General features: G+C 44.5%; 2 protein-coding genes across 2 annotated transcripts; both read right to left on the bottom strand.

The window, feature by feature from the left end:
• Positions 1–1,529: 1,529 nt before the first annotated feature.
• On the bottom strand, positions 1,530–4,533 carry LOC123842194 (protocadherin beta-15-like). The gene is given in 3 exon segments (XM_045871587.2): positions 1,530–2,125; positions 2,127–2,162; positions 2,164–4,533. Coding segments are annotated over 3 exon segments (2,370 nt in total). The 5' UTR covers positions 4,416–4,533; the 3' UTR covers positions 1,530–2,043.
• Positions 4,534–6,611: 2,078 nt separating this feature from the next.
• On the bottom strand, positions 6,612–10,489 carry LOC123841701 (protocadherin beta-18-like). The gene has a single exon (XM_045871237.2). The coding sequence runs from the start codon at positions 10,280–10,282 to the stop codon at positions 7,895–7,897; it is 2,388 nt and encodes a 795-aa protein (XP_045727193.2). The 5' UTR covers positions 10,283–10,489; the 3' UTR covers positions 6,612–7,894.
• Positions 10,490–11,822: the final 1,333 nt, after the last annotated feature.

Below are 11,822 nucleotides of genomic sequence, written 5' to 3'. Positions count from 1 at the left end.
AGTGAATGTGACAGAACAGTAGTTCCCTTTGGTTGAATCACATCGAAGAAAAAGCTACCAGTTAATTACAGTTTATGTAATTATGATATATATCATTTTGACATAAGGTCAGAGAATTATGATTTTATAAAACTTTCAAACTATGGGAAAATGCATATGAGGGCACTTCCTATATCTCTTTACCTTGCTTTTCCTCCTTAGCATTTATCTGATACAGCATATATATATATACATATTTAATTTTTTCTTTTCTGTGTCTTTCTTGTGCTTGAGATCTTTGTTTTGTTCATGTCCACATCTCCCAATATCTGGAACAGTCCCTGGCACATGGTAGATGCTCAACCAATATTTGCTTAACAGATCAATCAATAAATCACAATTAATTTTAAAATTCTGATAGATGGAGTCTCCTCCTAATGTAGAAGTCCCCTTTTTTGCTGGGATCCTGGTACATTATATGAGCTAGATAAACAAAACATCATGTTCCCAAGTAGCCATTTTCTATGCTCTTTAGAAAAGTAATGTGCAATATTTCAGAATGATCTAAATGTTTTTCATTAAATGGCAAAATACTCTGGCATCCCCTATGTAATGGAATAGATTCTAAAAAACAAACAAACAAACAAACAAACAAAACAAAACAGAACTAACAGGCTGTAACGATCCTACAAATAAGGTATACATCTCTTTTAGAACACATTTTGCATTGTCAGTGTTATTTCACACTAATGCTATTATGACAGTAATAATATTCAAAACTTTCTTACATAGGAGAATTTTCAAAGAATTTCCGTAAGACACTCAAAAACCTGTAAAATTTTAAAATAGCCATCAGTTCTTCTCAAAATCATATATTTTAACCAAAGCTTGTACTTGTCCCTTACAGACTACTAATATTCCACAAACTTTTGATCCCAAATATTATTATATTAATATAAAAACCCCAATTTAAAAATCTCCAATGAAGAGTAAAGTTCAATCCATGCAAGAATCTAAACATGCTTTTGACAAGGGAAGAATCCACTTAGCTATCATAATTAAAGGGAGATTTCTTAAAAGCGCACATACGTGTTTCCAAAAAGCTAAGAGAGAAAGCCAACTTGGAAGGTACTGGAAAATCTATAATGTTACTTTTTAGGCATCTCCTTTCTTCTTGTCTCTAAGTGCATTGACTTTCTGTTTTTGTTTCCATGTATTTAGCCAACATGATATCACTTTCTTGTTAAGTTCCTAATAGAAACTATTTTAGGTCTGATTTCTAAAGCCATTTTTTAAACAAAAGAGATTTACTCAGCTTGGATTAGCAATACCACCTTGTCTGATTCTCTGAAGACACAGAGGGAAATGGGTGAAATAAAATAAACATGGCTGCAACCATATACTTCTACTGAAGAGAGAAGTTTCCTGGAAATGATGGGGTGGGCTAGACAGACACCACAAGGGATCTAACATTTAAATATCTTGAAATAATCTAATAATCTTTTGATAATACTCATATATATGATATGCTGAAGGTTGATATAGAGGAAAAGCCCTTAAGTATGGGAGAAATTGTAGCCTTCCTATTTAATACTACTGTGAAACAAAAACATGCATTTTTTGCAGACATTTCACCATTTAAAGATTTAAAACAGGTAGGCTTAATATCAGATTAAACAGAAGCTATACTAATACTTCATTATATTAATATCATGATGCTTTCTAAGTAACCACAACATCAAAAATTTAGAGTTTCCATATAACAATCAAATAGAGGATGGGGCTGGAGTCATCTTCAAATCAACAGTGCTTGATAATGAAAAGTTGATAAATTCAACACATGTTCATGACTTTTAAGTAATGCAATGAAGTTGAAAATTCTCTGTCTCCATCAAAATAGAAATGATAAAAAGAGTAAATATGAGTATATACTCAAAGAATACTTCTAATCCCCTTAATAGGAATATGGAATCAGCAAATCATCCAAGAAATTCTATACGGACCAAAAACAGTAATGGAGACCTATCATATTTAGAAAGAACCCAAATTCCCTCACCCAAGTTCCTAATTGAATCCAAAACTATTTACAAAATTTGAGCTTTCCTCCACACCATTCACAGACCTCTGTTGGGTAGAGACAACAGAACAAAAACTTAAATTCCCTGGTCCCAGATTCTCCCCTGACACACCTGGTACTGGTAGCTGTGCGACAGGGTCCCCGCGCCGCTGACGTCCAGCAGGTGGCCCGCGAAGGGGCCCTCGGGCAGCGAGCAGCCGCCCCCCGCCGCGGCCCGGCTCCTCCTGCCCAGCCGCACCGCCACGAACCCCAGCACCGCCACCAGCAAGAGCGACGACACCGACGCCAAGGCCACCACCAGGTGGACGGTGAGCGGGTCGGCCCGGGCCTCGGCCGCCGCCGCGGCCGGGAGCGGCAGGTAGGGCTGCGAGAAGCCGTCCACCAGCAGCACGTGCAGCGTGACGCTGGCCGACAGCGGCGGCTCGCCGTTGTCCTTGACCAGCACCAGCAGCCTGTGCCGGACGGCGTCGCGCGCGCTCAGCGGCCTGGCCGTGCGCACCTCGCCGTTGTGCGCCCACACGCCGAACAGCCCGGGCTCCGTGGCCCTGAGCAGCTGGTACGCCAGCCAGGCGTTCTGGCCCGAGTCGCCGTCCACCGCCACCACCTTGGTCACCAGGTAGCCCGCCTCGGCCGCCCTGGGCACCAGCTCGGGGCAGCGCGCCGAGCCGTTCTGCGGCGGGTACAGCACGAAGGGCGCGTTGTCGTTGGCGTCCCCCACCAGCACGCGCACCAGCGCCTGGCTGCTGAGCGCCGGCGAGCCGCGGTCGGCCGCGCCCACGCGGAACTCGAACGCGCGCAGCGCCTCGAAGTCCAGGGAGCTGAGCGCGAACAGCTGCCCGGTGGCCGCGTTGAGGGACACCAGCGAGGCCAGGGGCAGCCGCGGGTCGTGCGGCGGCAGCAGCGAGTAGGTGACCTGCGCGTTGGCGCCCGCGTCTCTGTCCGCGGCGCTCACGCGGCCGATGTGCAGGCCGGGGCTGTTGTTCTCGCGCACCCGCAGGGTGTAGGCGGTGTGGCTGAAGGCCGGCGCGTTGTCGTTCACGTCGGACACCGTCACCGTCATGTGGTGCTGGGTTTGCAGCCTGGGGGTGCCCAGGTCAGTGACGGTGATGGTGATGTTGTACTCGGCCTGGCTCTCTCTGTCTAGCTCTCCTTCTGTTACTAGCTTGTAGAAATTCTCAACGGAAGGTTTCAGGGTGAATGGAACATCCTCCTGGATGGAACAAACCATCCTCCCATTGTCCCCAGAGTCTCGGTCTTGAATACTGAAAAGAGCTATTGTGGTCTCAGGGGAATTTTCGGGGATGGCGCTTATAAGTGAAGCCACCGTCAGTTCTGGGGTGTTGTCATTTATATCCACCACCTCTATTATGACAGTACATTTTCCAGAAAGACCAGCCCCATCAGAGGCCTTAATATCCAGCTCATATGACATAATTTTTTCAAAATCTAGTTCCCTAATTATTTTAATTTCTCCTGTGAGGTCATTAAGTGCAAATGTCCTACTAATCTCTTCATCACTGTAAAAAAATGAATAGAACACTTGGCCGTTTGTTCCTGTGTCTAAATCTCTAGCTGAAACAGTGGCAATAAGAGATCCCAGAGGACTGTTTTCCAGGATCTGCACACGATAGAGTGGGTGCACAAACTCAGGGGCATTGTCATTGATGTCCAAGATATCAATGAGGACCAAGGCTGTCCCAGTTTTGGGAGGAACTCCACCATCTACTGCCAGGAGAGTTAACCTAAGCTCAGGCTGCTCCTCTCGATCTAGGGCTTTGTCCAGAACCAGTTCCGGGTATTTCCTGCCTTCACCGCTATTGCGCGTAAGAACGTGGAAATGGGAGTTGGGATAAATGGTGTAGTTTTGAATATTATTGATACCGACATCCAAATCTTGTGCATTTTTCAGGGGAAACACAGTCCCTGGAAGAGTATTTTCCATGATTTTCAAAATCATTTCTGCTTCTGGGAACACAGGGGAATTGTCATTTATGTCAGTGACCAAAAGCTTATACCTATATACCTCTAAAGGTTCTTCCAGTAACACCTGGAATTGAAGTACACAAGGCTCAGTGGGGCCACACAGTTCCTCCCGATCCAGTTTCTCATTTACTCTCAAATCTCCAGTCTGAAGGTTCAGCTGAAAATATTTTTTGTCATTTGTAAAAATGATCCGAGCCCTCCGCCAAGAGAGCTCTTTTACCGCTAGCCCTATGTCCTTTGCTAGATTTGCCACAAAAGAACCACTCTCTGTTTCTTCAGCAATACGATAATCTTCCTGCTCCGCCCAAGTGTGAGCCAGCAAAACAAAGAGAAGAACTTGCCTTAGTCTAGGAAAGCGTTCCTTTTCAGCCTCCATTTCTCCAACGCCAAAAGTCTTTAGAATCTGAGTGCCTGTTTGGTCTTTAGGCAGTCCGCTCCGGGAGTCAATCCCTGCCGCAAGGTAATTCCGTAAAGAATTATCTTCTCTTACGTGTGTACGACTACCCCAGCAGTAACCATCCGCAGGTCTGTTTTTCGCAGCCTTAGCTTACAGCGCCACCATGTGTTGTACTTAAACCTAGTTTGCTGAAACTGCTACAAAACCTATCACACTTAACTTTGATTTACGCACACACAAAAACAAACCACAGATTATATATGGGATGGTTTATAAATAAAATGATAACTTCTGTTTTCCTATGAGATTATGAATGTGGAAATGGTGCCAGACACGTTGGGAAAGGATGCAAAAACAAAGCCAACTGTATTTGTTTATTCAACAAATGCTTATCAATTTCATGTTATATGTCAGGCACTGTACTAAGTGCTGGGAATACAAATACCTTTCTGACCTCATGGAGTTTACAATATAATGTCTACTATATTGTATAATCTCTGCTCTCCAGGGAAATTGACTAGAAAATGATGTGTAGCTATCAGTCTATTCCTAAACAAAGAATATACATAATTAAACTCAACTCACTGCCAGCACAGTAGATGAAAAGATTCATTCACATGTTTCAGGAGTATAAACTTAAGTGATGGACCAGCTAGAACTAGTTTATTATGCAAACTCAATAGAAAGCTTAAGGGGTTGTGGATGACTTATTTGTAAATACTGTCTAAGGAGAATATCTCTGTACCTCTGTGAGCATGTTGTATTGACTTGTTCCATTGTCCAAAACAATGTATAAAGACATCTATATTTATTCCTAAAACCGAGAGACTCACATGTTGAAGCAGTGATTCACTGAGATCTTGAAAAGTAGGATAGTCAAGATCATAAAGGGCTGACATTAAAGTAATAAAGTGCAGAAGAAAATAAGTTGGAATCATCTGAAAGAGCAGGTAAAACTTATATCAAGTAAGGAAGATTGCAACTCATTTTTAGCAAGCAACTCACGTATCCCTTAGAGATAGCTTGAGATCCTGGCACCCTAGCATGAAACTGAAGTTCTTTTACGTCTATTGATGGGAAAAATATCTGTAGTAGGGGGCCTGGGTCTCCCCAGCTGCATCAAACTTTAGCCAATATTTTAATAATGTTTAAATAATAGATACTATCATGTATTCTGGCACACTAATACCTAGCTAACTGGGAAAATAGCATGGGCTAAGTATAAAAATTGTGTTGCATATTAGTTTAACTCTATTAAAGGTACAAATCACTCAAGTCAACATTCTATTTTAGAATGTTTTCCTCTACATAGCGAAACAAATTGATTATGTAAACTCAAAATATGAGAACATGCTGTTGACAGTTAAAATCTAATAGATAATTTCCTTATAGAAAGGTCTTGGTCATGGACCAGACTCTTTATTATGGAATCAAACGTCCAAGAAAATGTGCCCTTCGTGTCCATGCAGTTTTTAAAATATTAATAGATAGAAGCTGGTACCTATGTCAGTAAGTGAATGGATCAAAATTAGTTTTTCATTCCCATCTGCATCTCCCAGATAAATTTTCTCTTTATTTTCTTTTCTAAGGAGAAAGTTTTATGCCCATATATTTGGCAGGAAGCTTGAATTTTTTTTCCTGAGTGTTCTAGTAATAGAGTATGTGTCAATCAAATTACTATTAATGAAATCATGAATTAACCCATATAATCTATAAATTGGATTATTTCTAGATCCTGAGGATTTTACATTAGAAGATAAAATAATTTTGCTCACATTGAACTCAGTTATTTTTAAAAGAAAGACATGATAAGGAAGGTATGATGTATAGACATCCAAACAATAACAATTTCAGTGTTACTTTTTAAAACTAATCCTGGAGAACAAAATAAATGGAGGGAAACCTGTTAACAAAATATTCCATAAAATCTTTTGTAGTATCTTTCAGTTGAAAGAGCTCATAAATTGTTTACAAAATTAAGTTTTATAACAAAATTTTCTAGTATAGATTAGTTATCTCTAAGCTTGTACATTTTTTATTCCATTTATTGATTATGTTAATATTAAAAGCCTGCAATAACAGACCTAGGTTTTATGGTAAATAGTCTAATTGAGTACTCAAGATTGCATGTATCTTTTCTGACTCTTGGTTTCAAGAAGTGCACTCTCCCCATGATAGGTTAAATAAAGGAGTTTTATTATTAGGAAACTGGAGTTTTACTGTAGAGCTCAAGGACAATTAGACAATAGGGACTTAGGAACCCTGGAATCAGGAACTGACAGGTCTACAACCAAGTGACTCTTAGTCTCTTTTGTTTCTTAGGCTTCTGCCTCTACCACTCCCTTATTCCTTCTCATCTTCCTTCCATTTCTCCTTTCTTTCCTCCCTCTCTACATGCCATTCTGTGCTGCCAACCTACACAAGTGTAAACATGGCTACCTCAGCCCATACTTAATATTTATTTTCTAGTTACAAGCAATTAAGAAAAAAAATAGATGAACTACATCATAATTACAAACTTAGGGACTTGGAGAATGTGACTATTCCTACTTTAATCAGGAGTCTATAACAAGACCAATAAAAAATGACCAAGAGAGGTAAAGAAAGGTAAAATAAACATCTCAGTAGTGATTACTTCCCTTGGGAAGTCTCAGGAAGTTCTCAGATGAAAGTGTGGGCTGGATATATATATTAATCCAAACAAGATTAGAATTTATTTTAATACAACATCTACCAGCAATACATACCATTCTCAAAATGTTTACAAAGAAAAATACCTAAGGGCACCTGGGTGGCTCAGTCGTTAAGCGTCTGCCTTTGGCTCAGGTCATGATCCCAGGGTCCCGGGATTGAGCCCCGCGTGGGGCTCCCTGCTTGGCGGGAAGCCTGCTTCTCCCTCTCCCACTCCCCCTGCTTGTGTTCCCTCTCTCGCTGTGTCTTTCTCTGTCAAATAAATAAAATCTTAAAAAAAAAAAAAAAAAAACCTAAGTGCAGAAGAATTACTCTGAAATATTTGGCAGAAAAGTAGAATGGCAAGATCGATTATGCTTTTTTTAAAAAAAATCTAAATAAGACATCTTAGAAACCATGCATGGTTTTTATTTATACCATGCATTTTTCTCTATCGAACATATAAAAACTGTTTCAGTGAGAGGATCTAGAGCTCAGAACACCCAAAGAATATGGCTGAGCCTAGTGTGCCATTAAGCTTGAAGGGAAAATGCTATATATTTGAATAAGTTACTTGAGGTTGCATTTTGGAAGAAAGATCAAGCAAATCCTAGCTCCCTTAGTTTTTCCCACAGTTAGTATAAAAAAGAGCAGAAAGCAAATCATTAAAACTTCTGAAAATTCTAAGTAAAATGAAGTTACCCAAAACAAAGAATTTTACATTACAATGAATACATTTTACAAAGAAATAGCGCTCATTATAAAAGTTCTGCACAATAATCAAATCCCTAAATGAACTCAAAGCCATTCATAAAAGTGTGGCTTTCCTCCATTTTACGTTCCGGGTGAGGGAGGTTGGGGATCGCCGGTTTAAGGAACTTGAACTCTCTGGTCCCTGAGTCTCCCGTCAGACACACCTCGTACTGGTAGCTGTGCGACAGGGTCCCCGCGCCGCTGACGTCCAGCAGGTGGCCCGCGAAGGGGCCCTCGGGCAGCGAGCAGCCGCCCCCCGCCGCGGCCCGGCTCCTCCTGCCCAGCCGCACCGCCACGAACCCCAGCACCGCCACCAGCAAGAGCGACGACACCGACGCCAAGGCCACCACCAGGTGGACGGTGAGCGGGTCGGCCCGGGCCTCGGCCGCCGCCGCGGCCGGGAGCGGCAGGTAGGGCTGCGAGAAGCCGTCCACCAGCAGCACGTGCAGCGTGACGCTGGCCGACAGCGGCGGCTCGCCGTTGTCCTTGACCAGCACCAGCAGCCTGTGCCGGACGGCGTCGCGCGCGCTCAGCGGCCTGGCCGTGCGCACCTCGCCGTTGTGCGCCCACACGCCGAACAGCCCGGGCTCCGTGGCCCTGAGCAGCTGGTACGCCAGCCAGGCGTTCTGGCCCGAGTCGCCGTCCACCGCCACCACCTTGGTCACCAGGTAGCCCGCCTCGGCCGCCCTGGGCACCAGCTCGGGGCAGCGCGCCGAGCCGTTCTGCGGCGGGTACAGCACGAAGGGCGCGTTGTCGTTGGCGTCCCCCACCAGCACGCGCACCAGCGCCTGGCTGCTGAGCGCCGGCGAGCCGCGGTCGGCCGCGCCCACGCGGAACTCGAACGCGCGCAGCGCCTCGAAGTCCAGGGAGCTGAGCGCGAACAGCTGCCCGGTGGCCGCGTTGAGGGACACCAGCGAGGCCAGGGGCAGCCGCGGGTCGTGCGGCGGCAGCAGCGAGTAGGTGACCTGCGCGTTGGCGCCCGCGTCTCTGTCCGCGGCGCTCACGCGGCCGATGTGCAGGCCGGGGCTGTTGTTCTCGCGCACCCGCAGGGTGTAGGCGGTGTGGCTGAAGGCCGGCGCGTTGTCGTTCACGTCGGACACCGTCACCGTCATGTGGTGCTGGGTTTGCAGCCTGGGGGTGCCCAGGTCAGTGACGGTGATGGTGATGTTGTACTCGGCCTGGCTCTCTCGGTCCAGCGCCCCATTTGTCACCAGGGTGTAGAAATTCTTGAAGGTAGGCTTCAAGAGAAAAGGGAGGTCATCCTGAATGGAGCACACCGTCCTCCCGTTGTCCCCAGCATCTTGGTCTCGTACGCTAAAAATAGCGACCACCATTTCAGGTGACGAATTTTCAGGTATGGGGCTGGTAAGAGATGTCATGACTATTTCTGGTGCGTTGTCATTCACATCCACAACCTGAACTAAAATTGCTGATTTTCCGGAAAGGCTACCCCCATCAACGGCCTGAATATTTATTGTATATGACTGAATTAACTCGAAATCCAGAAGAGCTTTTAAATGGATTTCACCAGAAATTGGGTGGATTTCAAATGTTTTCCGTATGTCTGTGGAGACGTGGGAAAATGAGTAAGATAGTTCTCCATATATTCCCGCATCCAAGTCTGTAGCAGACACCCGGACGACCAGGGAGTCCACAGGGCTGTTTTCTGGTACCTGAACCTCATAGACAGGCCTCTCGAACTCTGGAGCATTGTCATTGATATCTAAAACCAAAACACGAACCAGTGTGGTTCCAGACCTGGGCGGAGACCCGCCATCCAAGGCTGTTAGCGTTAATCTAAACTCGGGCTCCTTTTCTCGATCCAAAAATTGGTCCAGTAACAGCTCTGGGTATTTTCTGCCGTCATCACTGGCTTGTAATTTAAGGTGGAAATAAGGATTGGGACTTAATGTATAGTTTTGGACACCATTCTTTCCTACATCCAAGTCCTGAGCACTGTCCATTTGGAATGAGGTTCCTGGAGCAGTACTTTCTGAGATTTTCAGAAGTATGTGTTTGTCTAGGAAGGCAGGAGTATGATCATTTATGTCTTTAACCCAAAGTTCAGCCCGAAAAAATTGTAAAGGATTTTCAAATAATACCTGGAAATGCAATATACATGGCTCTGTGAGGTGGCAAAGTGCCTCCCGGTCGAGTTGCTCATTTAAGAGCAAGTTGCCAGTCTGCTGATCCAACAGTAAATATGGTTTATAGTCGTCAAAGATGACTCTTGCCCCTCGTGCAACCAAATCTTCCACACCTAAACCTATGTCTTTCACCACATTGGCTATAACGGAGCCGATCTCCATTTCCTCTGCCAAAGAATAGCGCCAGGGCTCTGAACACACCAAAGACCCTCCCAGGAAAACAAAGAAAAGCAGCACTTGCCTTATTCGCTGATGGCGCCTCTCTCTTGGCTCCATGGCTCCTTAGCCAAACGTGTTTCTGCAGAAATGTTTCAACTCAGCCGCAAAGAGCTTCTAAATTGCTCCTCTCATCTATCAGCCTGGACCACTGGGGATCTATAGACTTGTAATCCTGTCACGAGGGTGTTGTTGGCTCCCTAGCTTTCTCTCGAAACCCTCTTTTCCCCTTCCTGCTTCTCCTGTGCTCTCAGTTCCACTGATTAATGGAGACCAGAGCATTGGATAGTACAAAAAAAGTCCCCATCTTATCCTGCAGCGCCACCACGCGACTCTGCAGCTTCTCAGGTTTTAAACAGTCAAATAAGTTTGGGACAAAATATTAATTTATTTTGTGTATTTGTTGATTAATTTAAATTACACTTTCTCTGGGGCGCCTGGGTGGCTCAGTCGTTAAGCGTCTGCCTTTGGCTCAGGTCATGATCCCAGGGTCCTGGGATTGAGCCCCCGCATCGGACTCTCTGCTCAGCGGGAAGCCTGTTTCTCCCTCTCCCACTCCCCCTGCTTGTGTTCCCTCTCTCGCTGTGTCTCTGTCAAAAAATAAAAAAAATCTTGGGAGGGGGTGGGAGGAAGGGTTAGCCTGGTGGTGGGTATTGAGGAGGGCACATTCTGCATGGAGCACTGGGTGTTATGCACAAACAATGAATCATGGAACACTACATCTAAAACTAATGATGTAATGTATGGGGATTAACATAAGAATAAAAAAAAAGAAAAGAAAATCTTTAAAAAAAAATTGAACAAACTAGATCCCAGTTTAGTTGTAGAAAAGATCTATTTTGCAGACCCAGGCCTTCCAGGGGCATAATCATAAATATTTTATTCATCCATTCATTACTTTGTCTAGCAAATATTTATTGACCATATACTTGTGCTAGGAATGGTAGTGTTAGGAATAGAGTGGTAAGCAGTTTCTGTCCTGAGAGATGGAGGCAGAAAGTGATTACACATTTAAAAATAGAACATAATGAGGGATGCCTGGGTGGCTCAGTCAGTTAAGCATCCAACTCTTTATTTCAGCTCAGGACATGATCTCAGGGTCATGAGACCCTGCTGAGCATGGAGCTTGCTTAAGATTCTCTCCTTCCCTCTTCCTCTGCCCCCCCAAAAACAAAAATAAATTAAAACTTAAAAAAAATGGAACATAATGAATACCATGATAGCAAAAGTTCATGCTATTCTAAGAGCATAGATAAGGGTCAACTAACCAGCATTTGGAAGTACAGAAAAGACTTTTCTGGAACAAAAAAATGGTTGTTGGGTAAAATTTCCAGATAATCCCAAAATATGATTGTGCAAATCTGAGCTGAGAGAAGTGTTTTTGGAAGAACTGAAATAGGATCAATATGGCTAAGCCATAGAGCAAGAGGTAAGAAATAAGAAATGAGGGGCGCCTGGGTGGCTCAGTCGTTAAGCGTCTGCCTTAGGCTCAGGTCATGATCCCAGGGTCCTGGGATCGAGCCCCGCATCGAGCCCCGCATCGAGCCCCGCATCGGGCTCCCTGCTCAGCGGGAAGCCTGCTTCTCCCTCTCCCACTCCC

The sequence above is a fragment of the Mirounga angustirostris genome, unplaced genomic scaffold (assembly GCF_029215605.1).
Source record: "Mirounga angustirostris isolate CCGP_5_RB_7025 unplaced genomic scaffold, mMirAng1.0.hap1 SCAF_7, whole genome shotgun sequence".
Taxonomy (NCBI): Eukaryota; Metazoa; Chordata; class Mammalia; order Carnivora; family Phocidae; genus Mirounga; species Mirounga angustirostris.
The sequence above is the reverse complement of the archived record's forward strand: the minus strand, read 5'-3'. Positions and strand labels throughout refer to the sequence as shown.

Bases quoted from the DNA above. Each gene is read 5' to 3' on its own strand.
- LOC123841701 (XM_045871237.2), bottom strand. From the start codon at position 10,282: ATGGAGCCAAGAGAGAGGCGCCATCAGCGAATAAGGCAAGTGCTGCTT.